At 36.0% G+C, this 22144-nt stretch overlaps 1 protein-coding gene and 1 non-coding gene across 2 annotated transcripts; one reads left to right on the forward strand and one right to left on the reverse strand.

Moving 5' to 3' along the window:
- Positions 1-394: 394 nt before the first annotated feature.
- On the reverse strand, positions 395-4088 carry LOC123895373. The gene is made up of 2 exons (XM_045945650.1): positions 2069-4088; positions 395-546 (listed from the first exon to the last, which is right to left on the reverse strand). The coding sequence occupies exons 1-2, from the start codon at positions 4086-4088 to the stop codon at positions 395-397; spliced, it is 2172 nt and encodes a 723-aa protein (XP_045801606.1).
- On the forward strand, positions 3604-3710 carry LOC123903383. The gene has a single exon (XR_006807959.1). It is a non-coding gene; the product is annotated as a small nucleolar RNA R71 (small nucleolar RNA).
- Positions 4089-22144: the final 18056 nt, after the last annotated feature.

Below are 22144 nucleotides of genomic sequence, written 5' to 3' on the forward strand. Positions count from 1 at the left end.
TTTCATATTCGTGGGTGACTCGAGGAAGGGGAGAATGTCGATTTCTCCTCACCCGAACTTCCTCCACCCCATTTTCGTTTTAGTGTGAATGGATTTTCTTAATGGAAATCGATTCTAAGGTTCATAACATGTTTAACATGCTTTTATCATGATGTATGAACGAATTTATTGGATAAAAATGAGAATTTGTTGATGTTTGAGCAAGAACATTGATATTTATGAGTTTTTGAGTAAAAGTGTAGAATCACTACTTTTTGATGTGTTTTGTTGTAGATCGGTGAAATGAACTGACCTTTTATGTTTATATACATGTTATATGCTTGAAAACAAACTTATTTGGGATTTGGAACATCAAAAATGGGATTTTTGGGTGGATTTATGCTCAAACCCGAAATCAGAGCTCCTGTGGCTGGCATGCTGGCTGGGCCAGCCTTGCAGCGAGGCCTGGCTTTCTCTGGCTGAAGCCAGTAAGCCTCGGGTTCCTGCTAGTTTTTCTGGCTTTCTCTGGCTGAAGCCACCATGACAGACTAGAACTTGTTGATGTTTCTAAGTACAATTAAAGGTTTATAACATTGATTAATTGTATTATTGATGATCGTTGATGATTTCTTGATGATAGTTGTTGATTATATTTGTGGAATATGATTGTGTTGATGATGTTTGTTTAAATGTCAAAAGAAGTATATTAAGGTGTTAATCAACTTAATAAAGAAGGATATCGAATTATGTTATTCGATAAAGACGTATATTAAGGTATAGTGTTATCTTAATAAAGACGGAATGTTGGATAGTGTTCCACATTTATAAATGACGAGCTTAATGCTAATTAAAATGATTGTGAGTGAATTCATGAAAAACATATACATGCATTCATGAATTGTTGTTGTATATTGGCTTGTCCAATAAAGACGGATATCGAACTATATTTGTTCGATAAAGACGAATATTAGAGGTGAGATACTCTAATAAAGACGATGGTACCACATGCATTAGAGGTGTCTAGAGGACATAGCATGAATGTGAAGCATTAGATTGCATTAGGGATTATGTGTGCATTTTATGATAAATGATGTTTGACACATACTTGGTAATTGTTGATTGTTAATCCGTATGTGAGGAGCAGAGTCCGTCATGACTATAAAATGAACAACGCAGGGTCCGTCATGACCATAATCTGAACAATGTATTTGTGGTGATAGATTACATTAGGAACTTTATGTATATTCCTATTTGTAACTGAGTTATGTGATATTTGTGGATGTTTTGGTATTGTCCGAGACGACGTGAAACTATATGTTTGGTGTATTTTGTGGATGATTGATTATGTGATAAATGAAGTATATGCATGATATATGAATATGCATGAATGATGGTGATGTATATGTATAATGTATGATTATGCATGTTGTTATGAAGAAGTGTTTAAGTATCATTTACTTACACTTGTATATTTTGAGTATGTTGTCTAACTCTCTTTTATGTGTTATGTGTTGGACCGTTGGGGGTCCAGATTGACAGGTTTTTGTGGTGTTCGATGTCGAGTCGTCGGTGAAGCTCCGCTCTGATTGTGACACGGGAAATTGGGGTTTTATATGTATATAGAGTCTCCTTATCTAGGTTGTTTTGTATAACTAATAAATACATTAGTTGATTTAAGATTTGTATAAATAAGTATTTTTACTAATTAACTACATTAGTACTATTTTGGTAGAGGAGTGTAATACTCGAACCGACATTCAATAAATTAAATGTGATTTTCCGTTGCGTATTTTTGAAAAAGATTTTACTAAGGTAGAAATATATAAATAATGGGTTTGGGTGTTACATTTCGTATTCTGGGAGATATCATTTACTGGGTGGGATTTTAGTATGTCGGGAGGGACTTGTTCAGAGGTGCTTTTATCGATATGTCCTTCAACTATGTTGAGTCTACAACAAGAATTCTTAAAGGTGGGGCCTTTCATGAATTGAGATAGTATGAACTCGATTTTCTCATCCCCAACCTCAAAGGTAAGCTTCCCTTTCTTTACATTTATTATAGCGCCCGCAGTAGCTAAGAAAGGTCTACCTAACAGAATGGGAATATCAACATCTTCCCTGATGTCCATGATAACAAAATCAGTAGGGATAAATAGTTGGTCGATCCTTACTGGAACATTTTCCAGTATTCCTAATGGGTATTTGATAGATCTGTCAGCCAACTGTAAGGACATCTTAGTAGGTTTTAACTCTCCAAGTCCGAGCCTCTTGCAGATAGATAGAGGCATCAAACTTACACTTGCTCCTAGATCACAAAGGGCTTTATCTATGACATATCTACCAACAACGCAAGGAATAGAAAAGTTTCCTGGGTCCTCGAGTTTTGGGGCTAGCTTGTTTTCACTAATTGCATTGCATTCCACTTGCCCAATGTCTTCCATCTTTCGCTTGTTTGAAAGAATTTCTTTTAAGAATTTGGCATAGGAAGGTATCTGGGTTATAGCCTCAATGAAGGGTATGTCAATATGAAGCTTTTTGAGCATCTCGATAAACTTCTCAAACTGCCCCGGATTCTTAGATTTCGCAAGTCTTTGAGGATATGGGATAGGAGGCTTGTAAGGAGGAGGGGGTACATATGGTTTTTCTTGATCATTCTCAATCACCTCTTTAGCCTTCGATTTTTGTCCATCCTCCACTGCTATCGGTTCTCTCTCAGTGTCCTTGTCAGTTACCCTCTCTGAGTCTTTCTCTACATTTTTTTCTAAGTCTCTCATTCCAACTCTTTTAGCAACGGGGTCTTCTAACTTTGTTCCGCTTCGCAGCATTATAGCGTTAACATGGCACTTGGGATTTGATTGCGGTTGGCCGAGTATTGTTCCGGTTGGAGCAGCTGTAGCTGCTTGTTGTTGAGCTACTTGAGAAATCTGAGTTTCTAACATCTTATTATGTGTGGAAATGGAATCAATTTTGTTGGCTAACTGCTTAATCAACTCATTAGTGTGAATATTTTGGTTCATGAATTCCTTATTTTGTTGAGTCTGAGCTAGGACAAAATTCTCCATCATAAGTTCAAAGTTTGACTTTTGAGGGGCAACGGGAGCAACAGGGGCTCCTATTTGGTTTTGGAAGCCTGGTGGAGTGTTAGGCGCAAATAAATCATTATTATTCTTATAGGAGAGGCTTGGATGATTTTTCCACCCAGGGTTGTACGTGTTGGAGTACGAGTTTCCTTGCACATAATTTGCTTGGTCGAGTCCGGCCAGTAATTGACATTCAGAGGTTATGTGTCCAGGAACTCCACATAGTTCGCAGTTCGGTTGTACTGCGGCTATGGTAGCGGCAGGAGATAGAGTTAAACTCTCTATCTTTTGAGAAAGGGCTTCTATTTTGGCATTGACATGGTCTATGCCGCTTACTTCGTACATACCGCCTTTCGTTTGGGATTTCTCTATGGCAGCGCGTTCGCTTCCCCATTGATAATGGTTTTGGGCCATGTTTTCTATAAGCTGGGTGGCTTCTTGGTAAGGTTTATCCATCAGCGCTCCGCCGGCGGCTGCATCAATGGTAAGTCTAGTGTTATATAGCAACCCATTGTAGAAGGTATGGATAATAAGCCATTGTTCTAAACCGTGGTGTGGACAGAGTCTCATCATATCCTTGTATCTTTCCCAAGCTTCGAAGAGTGATTCTCCTTCTTTTTGCCTAAATCCGTTGATTTGGGCTCTTAACATAGTTGTCTTACTTGGCCGGAAATATCTGGCCAAGAATTGTTTCTTCAATTCGTTCCATGTAGTGATGGAGTTCGAAGGTAAAGCTTGAAGCCAAGCTCTAGCTCTGTCTCTTAAAGAGAACGGGAAAAGACGGAGTCGTATTGCTTCGGGATCGACACCATTGGCTTTTATCGTGTCTGCGTATTGCACAAACACTGAGAGGTGGAGGTTCGGATCCTCCGTGGGCGAACCAGAGAATTGGTTTTGTTGCACGATTTGCAACAGCGCGGGTTTCAATTCGAAGTTCCTTGCTTCGATGTTAGGGGGCGCGATACTCGAATGAGGTTCCTCTTCGGAGGGAACGGCATAGTCCTTAAGAGGACGTTCGCGTTGAGCCATCGGTATGAGGTTAAATTGTTTTTGAAATTCGCGGATTCGGCGTTGTAAATGAATATAACGCTCTATTTCTGGGATAGGTTGTTCTAATGATTCCTCGGAGGTACGAGTACTGGGCATACAACCTAAGTAAAAGGGTTGCCTTAATCGTTACAGATTAAAAACTAAGTAGCGAAAATTGACTAAATTAGTCCCCGGCAACGGCGCCAAAAACTTGATGCTATAACTCTGCAAGTGCACAGGTATATCGTGTAGTTATAAAAGATTATCGATCCCACAGGGATTATTTGTTAATATTTCGCTTATGTTTTTAATATATCGTAAGGTTAAGGCTAGATATTAATTAAAGAAGGAGTTTTAGATAATTAATTAAACTGTATTAAATAAAATATTATTAAACTAACCGGAATGTGAATTAAGTTGCTTCAATGGATTCTGTAATTAAACTGCGTTTTGAAATAATATTACTTTTTAATAAACTAAAATTGATTAAAAGATACGCGTCTCACACTCTCGCGCTATTGAGTAATATCGTATAGATATAATATAAATGTTTCACTTTCGCTCTCGCACTTACTTATAAAAATACTTTTTGAAAATCAATTCAATTTAATTAAAAAGATCTAGTTTTCTCAAAACAATATTAGTTTAAAAATATAGTCTCACGCCGTCGCGCTATTGAACTGATACTATATAATGTAAATGAATGCTTTACTCTCGTTCTCACATCTATTTATAAAATACTTTTTGAAAACTAATATAGTTTAATTAATTTTAAAGAGCTGTCGCGGTGTTTAAAATTAATGTTCAGTTTTTACTATCCGGTACAAATCTCACACTGTCGCGCTATTGATTCATACCTTTGTTAATTTTCACTGTCGTGCAAAATTATTTAATTAAATTAAAAACCGAAACAGAAAACTGAATTAAAAAAATAAATTCACAATTTAACCACCGAACCCAATTTGGCTTACTAATTCACATTCCAGTCATATAGATTTAGCTAGACATAATTATAGATGAAGACATCATAAAATAATAAATAACCATATTAAACAAAAACATCACAGAGTAGAATACGAGGAACAATAAAATTGAAATCATGCAATTCAAATTTAAACTGAATTAAAACTCACAGAATGTCAATAACACAAGTACTGGAACAGGAATTGAAACTGGAAATTACACCTCAAATGCTTTGAATGCTTAAACACTTAAAATCTAAAAATTAATTTGCTCTGAACTCTGTAAAATATGGCGTCCTCTAAAACAGAGTTAGACTCTCTTATTTATAGGCGAACGTTTGCAACAGCTTTTCCTCCAATTCATTCGGGATTCAGTTGAGAATCGTGTGGCGTAAGAGTAGGAATGGATGATCGTGACGAATCTCTCTCTAAAAAATAGGAACGGCCAGCGCCTTTTTTGTTGTGACTGGTACCTTGTTGCTTAGTGGCTGGCGCCACTTGCTTAGTGGCTGACTTAGTGTAAATGTGCCAAGCTGGCGCCTTGTGACTCATGGCCAGCACCTTATAACTCAAGGCCAGCGCCTTGTGTTGTGCGGCTTGTGCCTTTTCAAGGCCAACGCCTTACACAAGGTGGCTAGCGCCACTTTTTGATGGTAGTTGCCTTGTTTCTTTGATATTTTGCTCATTCTTGGTGCATCTGTAGTTTCATAAAAAAAAACAATAATTATTTTATTTTATTAGCATAAATTAGACAAAATATTAAAATACTTAGGGAAATAATATTAATAAAAATATAAAATAGTGCATTTTTCGGTGTTATCAGTCGGTTAATGGGCATTTGACGAACCATGCTGAGGGACATGAGTGTCCTAGATGGGATTTGTCCCTTCTGCATAACAGGAGATATATCTTTAGGCCTCTTGATGAACATGACTGAAAAATTGCATGGCCATGCCGAATTAAGTCAATATGACATATTGGACTTATTCGTTACTCAGTATGCTTCTGGATCAAGAAATATAAATATTGAACTATACAAGGATGACACTATCTATGTCTTGTGTTCAATAAAGATATGAGGACAAAGGAGTAATTGTACACATATACATTATCATGGAAAGATTTCGTAAGATCACCTAACATTCTTGTCACTTGGGTAGCAGTGATGTATTGCTAGATACCGCTCACTGTTTATAATATTAAATATAAGATTTAATATCATTGCCAACGTGGCAAGATCCTATAGGGTCACACACAAATGAACGGTCATAAGGAGAAACATAAGTAAGACTTATGAATGGGGTGCAATTAGTAAAAATTGCTAATTAGTTAGTGGGCTTAAGGAAGCCCACTATCACTTGACTTGGAGAGCACACAAAGAGGTTCTATAAATAGAACCCTTGTGTCATAGTCACAGAAAAGACTTTGGTTTTTGAGAAAAACAAAAGAGCACTCTCTTCTCTCTAACCTCTGATTACTTGGCTATTATTGGGTACCGGAGGAGAACTGTTCGGTGTGGACGAGTAGAGGCTTTGCTAGGTTGCTCAGCTTGTGATCGAAACTTCTCTTCCACAATTTGTAAGGTAACAACACTATCACTGATTCATTCCTCTTTCGTAATGATCCAAGGAAAGGAAATCGAAATTTTTATAAATTCCGCTGCTTCTGATATATCGATTTTCCTTCAGTGGTATCAGAGCCAATTACGAAACCTTGAATCAGATTATTTTGTTTACTGTTTACGTTTAAACAATTTGTTTAAACGGTTTATGTTTAAATTGTTTAAACATGTCGAAATTGTTTCTGTTCAAACAAATCCTTTTAAATTCGTTTGAAACTGTTTCTGTTTAAATCGTTTAAACATTTCGAAATCGTTTCTGTTTAAATTGTTTAACCTAATTCGTTTTAAATTCTGTTGAAAATTGTTTCTGTTTAAACAATTTGTTTAAACATATTTGAATCAATTAAATAATAAATGGAATTAAAATCGGCATCGAAACAAGTTTAAACCCTATGCGATAATAGTATATGTGATATACTTGTTTTGATCATAAAATAATTAAGTCAAATGATATTTGTTTATTTGATGAATGATATTTGAAACTTCGGAACCGTATTTGGTGAAGCATAAACTTCGGAACCGTATCTGGTGAAGTGCTTCAGAACCGTATCTGGTGAAGTTTTAAAAAAATTCGATCATCATGTAGAATAAAAATCAGAGTACTTGATTTGGTATGATCATGTTATTGCAATAAGGATTCATAACGGCGCAAGTGTTGTGCCATTATAATTAGGGTTTGCAAAACTCAAAGTGATTTTGACAAATATATTTAATTTTGAAATTGTTTCAAAATTCTAGAAATATCTTTTGAAATTGTTTTAAAAGTAATATTACCAATTTTGGAAACATTTTATTCAAAAGGGTTTTGATTAAATAAATTACCATATTTAATAATTGGAGAATTGTCAAAGATTTGAGTCTACTTTAAAATAATATGATTTATTTTAGAAAATTTTGATTCGAAAGATTTAATTGTGAATTAAATATTTGAATCAAACTTACTCGATTTGATCAATCGCCGGATTTTAATTTAATTTATTTAATTATGAGACTTTAATAATAATAATAATAACAATAATAATAATAATAAAAGTGTGTTTGTTATTATTTTGTTGTGAATGATTATGGCCTTAGTCTTTTATTTCATTTATTGGGATTTTGAAATACGGTCTGCGTGTCGTGCCTCTCTCTCAAATTCTATATGTACATTCTCTTCTCATCCACTCTCTCGTATGTAAAACGAGTTTCTCTTTTATGTAATGTAATAAGAATACAAGGAAATAAGAAGAATCATGACCCTTGAACAACCTTGGAGGTCTAGGTTGGAGAAGCAAGGTCATTTCTATGATTAGTTTTAGATTATCTCATTGGCTTGAGAGAGTCATAACGTTAGGAGGCCATAATCATGTCACTTTTATTTTGTATAATTGTTATGCATGCTTGAATGATTGGAGTGCGAATATATATGATATATATAAGCCGTAGTGAGGTGAGATCAAATTAATTTAAAAATCCTTCAAATTAAATATTAAGTTCAATGCTTTCCAAAAGGATAACACCCTTCATGATCAATATCGAATGTGTGGGTTTGCCTCCGTGAAGCACACATTTTATACTGGTAAGTTGCGGTGTGGTAGTTCCATCTACCCGATTGTTATTCGTTTGGGTTTAACTTAACTGAATTTATTTTAATGAGATTAGAATATATTTAGAAGCAATAATTGGGAATATCTATTTGATAGATAAGAGTAAGAGTTACTCGCCCAATTGATTTGAAAGTTGTATGAGATACAATTGGAAGGAGTTCCTACCTAAATAACTAAGTTTTGGGGGATCAGCCCCCGCTGACTCAAAACAAGGTGAAATGTGGATTTCAACCCGCTAGAAAATCTTCCAACGGGATTTTCTGAATCATATGCTTGAAGGTCATTTGATTTGAGTAAAATAGTGGGAGCATATTTAATTAAAGACCTAATTAAATATGATTTAGTCATAATTTTATATTTTACATATCTCTATAATTAGAATTTCGAAATACAATACAAATTATGTTGTCCTTATGAAGGACATGAATTTCAGAAAAGTGTTTATGTATTGGTACAAATTGAGAATTGTTCTCAAATGCGAGAAAATTATAAGTTCTGGAACTATACTCTCTAGCAACCTACTATAACTAGATTCGAAAAAAAATACTTATCAGAAGTATCAACTCGAACGTCTAGATATAAAATATTTCATACTTGTAATTTTATAGAAGAAATGATGTGATCATTAATCTCAAACGAGTTCTTTCAAAAGGGCTGCAAAGTATGAAAAGGTAATTGATTTCTCAAAAGACCAAAGAGTTGGTCATCAATTCTATCAACAAATTTTAATGAATAGATATAGTCAAATTTATTTAACATGAATTTTCTATATCGACCGGAACTAATTGAATTGAATGAGAAGTAATTTGCGCTATCAAGGAATTGAGTTATAATATAAATAAGATTTCAAAGGAGAACAATTATTTCAAGATGGTTAAGCCATTGATTGAAATAAGAATGCCGGTAATAGTTCTTGAAAGAGTCACAATAAAAGAATGAAGTAAGACTTCAATTTTGTACATCTAGTTATAGAAAATCAAAGTTTCTATTTCTGCATCAAATGTATATGATACAAGATGTTGAATCTCGTATTTGTTAAAATATAGAGAGGCTTAAGGAATTAGAACATTGAATATGAGTTAAGTCAACTTGTGTCTAGAATGAAACAAATTGTTTCATTGACAATGAGAGTTGATGCTTTGACTTAAATTCGAGCTTGCAATGGAATATAATAATTGTTATTAAGTTCCATCTAGTAATAGAAGTGTCAATTCTACACCTTGAATTGACAAAAGATGGACTGTAGTCTTCGATGATAAGACAAGAATTCATCACATCGTTTAAACAAAGTTTTCTATACTAGTGCTTCAAATCAAGTAATGGACTAGTTTCATGATCTTGATAAGATTATCTATAACAGTTGTGATAAGGACAAAATAAGATTTGGACCTTGAATATATATCAAGAGCGTTGTTGTTAAACACAAATATTTAAGTGTATTAATTACGAACTAAAAGTGAAACGATGCACGATATATTTGAACTATATACATACGAGATGTATATTAACCTCTAAACATATTTTCTTGATATATTTGTTTATTTACTTCATTTACATTACTGATAAAACTCAGTAGATGAAGGTATATGTATGTGGCACAAATTAGAAATCTTTGAATTTGTCAAAGAGTTCAACAATGAAGTAAAGAAAATAACTTAACAAAAGTATTAAAATCATATGAATAAGTCATAATGATAAATACTTAATTAAGGAATATAATAACTATTTTATTGCATCATGTTTGACATGATTTGATTAAGATAGTTTAATTATATATCATCGACTCTTTCTAGAAATTTCTCTACTTATAATTATTCTTCACCCACAACTAGTTTCTCCTTTTAAATTGTAATCATAAAGACATCATATTTGATATGAAGGAAGAGTACCTAGTTTGTCTTTATGACAGTTTGGATTGAAAATTTATGAGATAAATTTAATTCCAAATTGGATGAATGTGGAAGTATCCTAAGGAAACTTAGGGATACTAGTCCTACATCACTCTTTAGGACAAAAGTTATTTTGTTGCTAGAACCGAAGCATTCCTCAAGAGGGAATACGTCTCTAAGAGAGTTGGTGGGAGTGATATAGAACTTGAAAAATACAAGTACCACAAAATTAGTATCTATTTAAAAGGGAATACGAATCGGTTCTTCAAGGTTGTTGTGGGACCAACAGTTTGAGTTGCACAGAAGGGTAGACAAGTCTAACATATCACAAGGCTGAGAAGTATGATTTTATCATAACTTAACAAAGTGATATGGTTTTCATGGAAGATGAATATTTGACTTGTTTAAAAGGTCGTAAATGACCTAAATTCTGAGGAGTGGCTAAATGCCATAGAATCTGAGATAGAATCCATGTACACAAACCTTATGTGGATAATGGTTATGTCATCAAGATGAGTAAGACTCATACGATAAAAGTGAGTCTTCTTATAGAAGACTGACATGGATGATATGGAGACTACATTTAAGATGTAATTGATTATTGAAGGTTTCACGTAAAATCATAAAGCAAATTATGATGAAACCATGACTGTAGTCATAAAGCTTAAATCTATTGGATTCTATTTACAATTGTTGTACTACATGTTCTGGCATATGGATAACAAAATTGCATTCCTTAATTGGAATGACCTCATATATATGTATTAGACATATACATAGGTTTCCTTGATTCAAAGGACGCTAGAAGAGTGTACAAATTGTAGCAATCTAATTTTGATTAGATGAAGTTCTTAGAAGTTTAATTATTTGTTCTTATTTATGAAGTTTTATGAAAACTAATTAATAAAGGACAAATATAAATCTTGTGCACACAAGGAGGTTAGTGGGAGTAATTGTCTTAATCTGGTATCATGTGTGGATGACATATTAATCATCAAAACATTTTCCTTATACATGTAAGACATGATTAAGGAAATATCTCTTGATGAAATACTTAGGCAAGACTTTCTAAAAGAGTTAGGAATCATAATCTATAGAGATAGATTCTTGATGCAACTTGTCCTTAATCAAGGTACATATGTTGACAAAGTGTTTGGACACTTATTGTGCATAAATTATTGCATGTGTCACATGGTTTTATTTGTCCAAAGGACAAAGTCGAGTCTCATTGGATGAGAAAGAGATACATGAAAAGAATTCATATGCTTTGGCAAACGGATCGATCATGTACACCATATAATATGTACTTCACCAGATACACCATATGCTTATAGCATAATTAGTAAGTACCAAAGTTGAATCTAGTGTTTGACACTAATTGACCTTCAAGAATATCCCTAAGTACTTTAAAGGAACTAAATACTATCTCTTGAAATAAGTAGGTATGGAAAGGATCATTGTAAACAAGTTACAATGATGTTAGTTTCCAATCTGATACATTGTAAGGAAATTCTAATTAATGCCGGATATAAACACTATAAGCTATAAAATAATAAGCTTGGTATAGTGTTTATTTCTGTTACAAAGGTTAAGTATTTGCTTTGGATCGTTTAGCTCAGGATTGAGCTAAAACTATATTTCCATCGTTGCATATCTCATTAATCACATTAGCGATGATAATGATTTAATCTTGCAAACAAAGGAATAGATCTCACCAACGATTCAGATGTATATAGACACCTTTATATTTCGATAGAGATCGAAGAGTAATTTGGAAGATATGTAAGATACCAACATAGTAAATAGTTCCTTATCCACTATTGTAGCATCTTGCTCAGAAGTTGCTCGATTCTGATAAATGTTAGATGAACATTTGATTGGCTTTAGTGCTAGTGGGAGATTGTTGGAAATAAGCCCTAAAAGCCAATCTATTTGATAGTATTTGCTTTTGTATTGTGACTTGATTTATGTATTTAATATATATAAGTAGGCACTTCTTTATTATGTTTGTTTTACAAAATAATAAAGTCCCTAGAATAGTTAGTTCATGTAATGAAACATTAAGTGAGACTTAATCGTGAGATTACATTAACTTAAGAACACTATTCTAAAAGTATCCGTAGTCAAGCTTTAATATGAATTGGGATAATAATAAAGCGTAGAGACTATTATGTATGTAGACTGATGACCAAATCTCACGGGTCATGGATATGAGATATTAAGTCTATACATAGGTATAAATATTAGGAGTAATATTTATACTGGATTGACCCACCATGAGAGTACTACATAGTATGTTATGAAAGTGTCATAAGATACTCTCATAGTGATAATAGTGTATATCACTCTTAGAACTGAAACCACTATGATCCCTAGATGTGGACTTAAATGTTTTATTGCCGCTCAAACGTTATCTGTAACAGGATAATCATAACGTCGGTTAATGGGCATTTGACGAACCATGCTGAGGGACATGAGTGTCCTAGATGGGATTTGTCCCTTCTGCATAACAGGAGATATATCTTTAGGCCTCTTGATGAACATGACTGAAAAATTGCATGGCCATGCCGAATTAAGTCAATATGAGATATTGGACTTATTCGTTACTCAGTATGCTTCGGGATCAAGAAATATAAATACTGAACTATACAAGGATGACACTATCTATGTCTTGTGTTCAATAAAGATATGAGGACAAAGGAGTAATTGTACACATATACATTATCATGGAAAGATTTCGTAAGATCACCTGACATTCTTGTCACTTGGGTAGCAGTGATGTATTGCTAGATACCGCTCACTGTTTATAATATTAAATATAAGATTTAATATTATTGCCAACGTGGCAAGATCCTATAGGGTCACACACAAATGAACGGTCATAAGGAGAAACATAAGTAAGACTTATGAATGGGGTGCAATTAGTAAAAATTGCTAATTAGTTAGTGGGCTTAAGGAAGCCCACTATCACTTGACTTGGAGAGCACACAAAGAGGTTCTATAAATAGAACCCTTGTGTCATAGTCACAGAAAAGACTTTGGTTTTTGAGAAAAACAAAAGAGCACTCTCTTCTCTCTAACCTCTGATTACTTGGCTAGTATTGGGTACCGGAGGAGAACTGTTCGGTGTGGACGAGTAGAGGCTTTGCTAGGTTGCTCAGTTTGTGATCGAAACTTCTCTTCCACAATTTGTAAGGTAACAACACTATCACTGATTCATTCCTCTTTCGTAATGATCCAAGGAAAGGAAATCGAAATTTTTATAAATTCCGCTGCTTCTGATATATCGATTTTCCTTCAGTTAGAGAGGGTACAACGCGACAAAGCTGATATTTGGCAAGCTTGTGGTATTTATGACCTCATTCAACTTTCTAGGACAGGCCTCAAATACCAGCAAGAGATGATTATTGCTGCTTTACACTTCTTTGAATCTTCTACTAACACTTTCCATTTTGAATGTGGTATGATGACTCCCACTTTGTTTGATGTTGCTGCTAACACTGGTTTACTACCAATTGGGGACACTTATGACCCTTTTAAAGCCTCTGACAACATCAAATTTGACTTCCATAACAAATCTTACTCCAAGTACATCCTAGAAAACCAAAAGGATGATGATGAAGTAAGTGCTGAAGAGCATGTTGCCTTCTTAACCCTTTGGTTATCCCAACATGTGTTCTGCACCCAATCTCTCCAAGTGGCCAAGAAATATATCCCTATGGCCACTCAACTTCATGAGTGCCAACAATTTAGCTTTGCTCGACTCCTCCTTGGATGTCTTTACGAATCCATGAGAGATGCTTGTGAGCACATCAAGAAAACAGGTGATGGATCTACCTTCTTGGGTGCTGGCCCCTTCTGGTTACTGCAACTGTGGTTGAATGCCACATTTCCTTCAGAATTAGACCTCTTCTTGCCAGAGAAATTTTACGCTGAATCAAGTGCGCGTCAAGTCGAACGCACAAGGCTAGCAAGATTGGTTCCTAGGATAAGAGGCCTTTCTTATGATGCAGTTTTCCAACAATATTTCAATACCTTTTTGAACTTAAAGGAGTTTAAGCCTAGCTTCGCTCCTTTTCTAGACAGATCACTTGGTCCTCACTGGTTCGTTCATCAATTTCCTCCTCTATCAGATTCTGAAGAATTGATTACCAACATTTGGAGAGCCTATTTCATTCCTACAGTCCTCTCCTGTCGAGTTGGACCAACTGCTGGGGAGTTTGGGCTAGTTGGTTATTTCCCGAATTTGGTATCTCGCCAATTTGCCTTAACCCAAATACTCCCAAAGAGCATATACTTAGAGGAGAGGGAAATTTGTTTAGACAAGTATGACATGACAGAGCCACAATATCGCTTGTTCTTGGAGCATTTTGACAAGCCTACTTATGAGCTCACCCCTTTCGAATTTGCACCTTCCCATGCTTGCACTAGGGAGTTCTCTAAATGGTGGGCTCTCCATTATGAAGGGCGGCTGGTCGACAAGACTGTCTTGCTTACTGCTATTTCTAATGGATTCGACTCATCCATTTTGAACAGGATTAAGTCCAAGCCGAACACCAGAGGTAACCATTGCTTCAACTCATACTTGTGTAATCCCTAGTTTGTACACATTTTCACTTCATGTACACTTCTTTATGAAGGAAGTAAATCAAAAGCTGGCTCCAGCAATTCTAATAAACCTCATCTTCCACCAACAAAGGTTGAACTAGGGGTAAGTGTTTTACCTTTGAATACATTCCAAATTCATCCGTGGAATTTTGACTGACCTTTTACTATGCCCTTTCTCAGGTTACCACGCGCAAGAGGTCAACTACAGCTGAAGTTGCCTCTTCTTCGAAAAAGCAGAAGCCTATCCCAGTTACCCTTTCGAGCACTTCAAATGAGGTAACCCCTTTGGCCACGAGCTTCCAACCATTAATGAACAACCAACAGCTACCACCATGCAAGACCCTCCTCCCTCTGATCAACCATCCAAGGATAGGAAAAAGAAGAAGAAGAAAGACAAAAAGGCCAACCATCAAGCTTCTCATGAAGATAAACCCAACGAGCTTGAAGCAAAGGAAGAAGCTTCAAAACCTTATGAAGATCCTTCTCAAGATCAATCAGAAAAGAAAAAGAAGAAAAAGAAGCACAAGAAACCTTCCTCTTCGACTACTTTTGCTGATACACACACTGTCGAGGCAGAAATGCCTAAGGTGTCTGAGGTTGACTTCGATAGCCATGTGCAAGTAAGTGGTCTTTTATGGATCTTATTGTTTTCTTTTGCCTTTAACTTCCTACTTAACTTTGAATTTTGTTCTCTTTCATCCACGAAATTCTCCACAACCTGCGCTTCAAGAGGATCATTCTCCTACCAAAGTGGTCAAGGACGTAGTTGAGGAACTAAATGTTGCGCAGTAAGATGCTTCGTTGGAAGAGGCTCCCTCTCCCAAGCCTGTCGAAACTCTTAGCCCCAGCAAACCACCATCACCTAAGCCTAATGGCTCACTCCCTCTTGGCGCAGAGGACGCTATGCTTGAGCCCAATAACGAAGATGCCAGTCTTAACCAAAGGCCATCACATGAAAGCCCTCTATTGGCTCAAACACAAATGCCAAATCCAAATGGACCAGTACTGGATGCTGCTAATGCTGAAGCCAACCAGAACGTGGGGGTTGCTAATGAGCAGGACCAACCTCTCGAAGGTGAACATTCCACTACCAATCAGCCACAACCAAGTGGACTAAGCCATGGTTCTGGTTCTATAGACACCAACAACTTCGACTCTGATGATGACGATGCCCAAACTGGAGACTCTTATGATGAGGAAGGTACTTCAGTCTCAAAACCTCCTCCTTCTATCATCTTGCCACCGAAGCTAGCTAAAGAGTTAAAGGATTTAACCCCAGAAGATGCACTTAGCAAGCTCCTATCGAATCATGGTACCTCCAACCCTAATGCTGAGGACAAGGAAAGCTTACTTGAGCAAGAGCAATTTGATCATGAGCTGAGGTTTAAAAGAGAGATTATCGATGGAGATATGTTAGGATTGCTTGAGTGCAATTCTTCCATCTACTTCAATATCAAAGCCTTGTTCAATAAGCTTCAAAATCCCAGTACTAGAGAAACAACTTTCCTCCTAGTTACTCAAGCAGAGACCTATTTGGAGCAATATGTCAATCAATCTCAACTCTTGACCAGAACTGATGAGCTTCTGAACTCTCAACTTTCTGCACAACAGCACCATTTCGACCAAGCAGCCCATTGCAATGCAGAAGTCACAAGGGTCAAAGCTACTTCCTCTGATGCTCTTAACCAAATCGTGGTTTGTGAGGACAACATCAACAAATGGCAGTCTGAGATCAAGGAGTTGGAAGAGAAGATTCGACAAGAAGAAGACAAAAAAGAGCACTTTACCGCATTGGCTATCGAAGTCCATGAAGGAAAATCGTGTTTAAAACAGAGTGTAAAACGCAGCGGAATTTTAAATTTTTTCCTTCGATGGATCCTTGCGAATGGGCATGATCAGGGTTAAACGTTATACCTTTTGGTGAACTGAAACAGCAAACTCTTTGCTTCTATTCGTTGATCACAAGCACCACACGACGGCAGCACCTCTAGCTAGTCCACACGAACAGGTCTTCAACTTTCAGTGCTAGCTGCTACAAGATGAAGGCTTAGGAAGTTCGGTTAGGGTTTCAGAGCTTTAGGGTTTCTCTAAAAAACGAATTGTGAAAAGCAAGCACTCACTGAACTACACAAGCTTCTTATTTATAGAGTTTCTTGTGTGGTCAGTTGGGCCAAACGGTGTTTGGTCTTCTTAAGCCCAAAACCGTTTTTCACTAATCGCACCCTCAAAATAAGTCTTACTTATTTCTTCCATATCGACTGTCCTTATGTGTGTGACCCTGTAGGTTCTTATAACGTTGGCAATAATATTATTCTTAATATTATAAACAGTGAGCGGTATCTAGCAACACATCACTGCTACCCAAGTCACAAGAATGTCACGTGATCTGACAAACCTTTCCGTGATAAAACTCATGTGTATAATTACCCTTTTACCCTTATGTCTATATTGAACACAAGGCATAGTACGTCACCCTTGTTAAGTTCAATATTGGGCCCATAGACATATCTCTTGTTATGTAGGAGGGGTAAATTCCATCTAGGTCACTCATGTCCCTTAGCATGATTCGTGGAATACCCATCAACCAACTTTATAGTCATCCTGTTACGGATAACTTTGAATGGCGACAAAGTACTACACTCCTACATCTAGGGTACATAGTGGTTTCAGGTCGAAGGGTGGAATACACCACTTATCACTATGAGAATATCTTATGACATTTCATAACATACTATGTAGTATTCTCATGGTGGGTCAATCCGATATAAATATTACTCTTAATATTTATATCTATGTGAAGACTTGATAACTCTTTATCTATGATCCGTGAGATGTGATCATCAGTCTACCAACATAATAGTCTCTATGTTTTGATGTTATCCCAATTCACAGCAAAGCTCGACTACGGATGTTTTAAGAATAGTGTTCTCATGTGTAATGGATTCTCACGATTAAGTCACACTTAACATTCCATTCAATGAACTTACTATTCTAGGGACTCTATTAAGGAAAACCTTTATTTAATAAGTAAATTATCCAATACAAGTATCATGCAATTATAAATAATTGGCCTCTAGGGCTTACACCAACAGTCCATGAAGGTGTGAAAACACAAGAAGGGGGGGGGGGTTGAATTGTGTTTTAGCAAAGTTAAAACTTTTCCCAAGTTCTTAACTTAACTAAGTTAGCAGCGGATAAGTAACACAAATAATAATAATATAAGAGAGAGAGAAAGCACACAAGCAATTTATACTGGTTCCTCTCACAAAACGAGAGTAGTCCAGTCCCCTTGCACTTCCAAGGGATTTCACTATAATCACACAAGATTACAAATGCTCAAGCACACAAGCAAGAGACTTCACAACAATGCTCAAGCACACAAGCTTAAGACTTCTCACTTAAGCACACAAGCTTAAGCTTTCTCACTTAAGCACACAAGCTTAAGTTTTCTCAAGTACCAGAGATAATAAAGTAGTTGAAAGTATACAACTGCTCTTAAGAAAACCTTAAAGAGCAAATACAATGAATACAAAGTATTTGGACTAAGAGTGCAAAAACACTAGTTCAGAGGTTCAGAGCTTGTATACAAAATTCAGAGTTTGTTCGAGCGCGTGAGTAATCCTTGATTAATTGATTGATGTTATACAACTGATCCTTCTAGTATATATATAACCAGAAAAAGAGTCGTTGCATAAAAGATGACCGTTGAAGTAGATAACCTTTTGTCTTCACGCAGCTTGTCTTGATGCAGTTTGGTTGTTTCTAAAACTGAGTAAGAGTTTCAGACACTTTGACCATGTGCAGAGAAGACTTTCCTTATTCAGCTAACAAGTCTGATGTCCCACGTTCTCAAGAGTGGACAGACAAAATGAGAGTAGCTGTTCTGATCAAGCTTGAAAGGTCCTTTTCTTCATTGGTAGAAGAGTTGACTTGCAAAAGAGAATCTTTACAAACTTCAAGAAGATCTTCAGAGTTTGATGAAGCTTAGACCTTAAGAAGTTCTGACGACTTCATCATCTGAAGGTTGTAACCTCTGAAGTTCAACATCTTCTGAGCGCTTGTAAACTTCTGAATACATATCTTCTGAGCTTCATTCAGAGCTTATCTGAAGCTAATATCTGCACACTTAAATTAAATTTTTAGTCCTTCCAATTGTTTATTAATACTTTGTTATCATCAAAACCTTAATAGATTTAGGGGCAAATATTTTTAAATCAATTTTGTTCCAACAATCTCCCCCTTTTTGATGATGACAAACATAAGTATTAATTGACAATTGTTGTTAAATTAACTTATCATGTTTCTCTTAGGTTTATGAGGTTTACAAGCTCCCCCTAAGATTGATACTCCATAAAGCCTAAGCTTTAAGTTTTATCCATGATATTTTAATTTAGTATAAGATTTAAGTATTTAAAGTAAAACAAATTTCATATCTTTCTTCAGAGCGAGAGGTTTGCAAGCTCTCCCCCTGAGTCTCATAAGGCTAAGTTAAAATTACACTTTTAACTTATCCTTACTTATGAAATTTAATTTCAGTTTTAAATTACTCAATCTCCGCATTGAAATACGTAAAACAACTAAAAGATAACTTTTAATAACTTAACAAACAAAACAGGTTTCAGCTTTTTAAACTTATCAACTTTCAATTAATGCGTAACTACTCCCCCTTTTGTCATTATCAAAAAGTAAAACATTTAGATAACCAAGACAGTCAAAGAAGGAAATTGGTTGTTACAAAGGTGAATTTATTTCAAAAACGAAAACCAACGTGCCAAAAAAAATCTATAAAAGGAGAACTTTGTTAACAAACATTCTTCACATCAACATAAAAAGAGATATATCAAGAAGAATCAAGAAGAATGAAAAGATTTAGTGCACGTATCGCTGAGTTTCGCAAAAGAAAGGAGGAAGAGCGAGAAAGAGAAGAAAAAGATAAAGAAGACAATAAGAAACCACAAGACGCTGAAATTATTATCATCTCATCAGATTCTGAGGCTGAGGAGGATGAAATTGACGCTGACTATGCTGAATTCTTGGCTGGCTATGTTCCAGAAGAAGAACAAGACGAAGAAGAAGAAGAGCAGAACCCAGATCCTATAGAAATATCATCAGATGATGCTGAGGAGAAATCTGAGATTTCTTCTGAGTACTATTCATCTGACTAGGATTAGGTCGTCTTTTTCTTTTTACCAATGTACTCAGCATATTCAGATCATAAATAAAAATTTTCTTTTAAATACTGCTTGTGTTCTTATTTTCTTGTCTAAAAAAATATTTTAATAAATAAAGGTAAACCACACAAAAATATGAAATAACGAACCAAATATCTAAGTTAAAATCCAAAGAAACAAAAAAAATTGTTCAGAGGATACCAAAGATAAATAAACATTAATAACATAAAGGTGCAGAGAATCCTAGGGTTTCTGAAGAAAAGCTAAGAGGATGTCAAATATGTCGTTCAAGGAGTCCACTTTGGAGTCAAGCTTATCCACCTTGGACTCTAGATTCTGATGATTTGATCTGTGCCTCTCAAGAGCTTCTTGTTGTTGCCTCAATGCATCCTGAAGAACCGTTAGCTGATATGAATCCATAGGAGCTTTTCCTTTATCAGAGGAGGGTTCACCATCCTCTTGATAATCAATCATAAGAACATCAGCATCTGGAGCATCCTCTTGGTCCAGCTCATCAGCTTGTTGGGAAATCCTCGCAGCAGCTTCAGCCAAACGTTCTGTTTCAATCCTCTGATCTTCAAGACACTTAAACAGTTTGGAATCAACCCAGCAATCCTTGAAAGCATTCAGACGCATCACAGCAGCAGACACAACAGCAAACTTAGCACGCTCATTCTCTTCATGACTGTACATAGTTAACCTTTTCAAAACAGCCCGTGCTAAACCTTCCTTCATCAGATGAACCACTTCCATATCCCGTTTACCAATAACAGACTTTATCTCCTCACCAACTGCATCCACAGCATTGCAGATTTTGGCCTTGAGAAGTGATACCTCCATATCCACATCAGAGGGACAAACCAAGAACATGTCCTTAATATTTGACAACCTAAGTAAATCATCATAAAGCTGATTGGAGAGGTTACCAAATAGGTCAGAGGGTGAGGGTGAGATATAGGGAATGAGAGAGTGTTTTGGTGATTCATTAGCAGGGTTGTCAATGATAACAACATCTGCTTCTGAAGGTTTAGGAGCACAAGTGTGAATACGTTCAGGAGAAACATGTTCAGCACTTGGGTTAGGATTAGGTTCAGAAGTTGGTTCAGGAGATTTTTGTTCAGAGGTTGGTTCAGGAGATTTGTGTTCAGAGGTTGGTTCAGGAGATTTGCTAGGAGAGGGTTGTTTGGTGGGAGAGGCTTGTTCAGTAGTAGGAATATCTTGTTGAGGTTCAGAAGATGGAATGTCAGGTGATTCTTTTTGTGGTTGAGGTTGAGGTGATTTTGGTTTAGGAGGTGATGAAGGTTGGTTTGTCTCATGAGTAAAAGATTGATTATTTAGGGGGTCAAGGCTATGATGTTTTTCTAGTTCAGATAGGGGGTTATCAGAAGGTGAAATGTTGACAGGTTTGGGATGGATAGTTCTAAGAGGTTTGGTAAAACCTATTCCAATTTCAGCTTCATTAAAGGTATACTTAGGAGTCTTACCTTTGGGATCAGGAACTTGTCTCTTACGCAACCTGGCACCAAGAGTTTCTTCATCAGATTCAGTTTCATCATCAGATTGAGTCTCATCTGATGAGCTATCCTCCTCAATAATAATTGGCATTTTAGATGAAGCTTCAGCAACCTTGTCAGCAACATCTTCATGTTTCCTCTTAGTCCTTTGTTCAGCCAAAGATTGCTCAACCTTAATCTTCTTCTGAGCGAGAAGATCTGGCTTGACTTGATCTTCTTGAGAATCAGCTTTCCTCTTGAGTTTCCTCTTCGGTTTATACATGTTTACTGGAGCCTTTGGAACCATACTCCTATCAACAGTAAAACCTTCATCTTTAAGAACCTTCAGATAATCTTGAATGACTTCCTCAGCATCCAGTTCAGAAACAATAGGATAACCATTCACATATAGCCTGTCTTCAAGACGTACTTCAAACTCTTGTTTAGGTTGAACCAGCTTGGTGTTTATGAGATGCATCTTTGTCAAAAAGCTTGCATTCAGAACTTCTGGAGAGAACTTCTGAGCCATAAGTTCTGGATAGAACTTCTTCAGATTCTGAATGATGTGACCTTGGAAGAGAAGATCTGAAAGCAGTCTAGGATAAACAATGGTTGTTTTCCTCTGAGACTTGCTTAAGAAGATGGCTTCACAGATCCTTTCAAAGAAGTATTTACCCAGATTGACTTTCCTTTCAGTCAGAAGGAAGTATATTAGATGGCGATGAG

The sequence above is a fragment of the Trifolium pratense genome, linkage group LG1, assembly GCF_020283565.1.
Source record: "Trifolium pratense cultivar HEN17-A07 linkage group LG1, ARS_RC_1.1, whole genome shotgun sequence".
Lineage (NCBI taxonomy): Eukaryota > Viridiplantae > Streptophyta > Magnoliopsida > Fabales > Fabaceae > Trifolium > Trifolium pratense.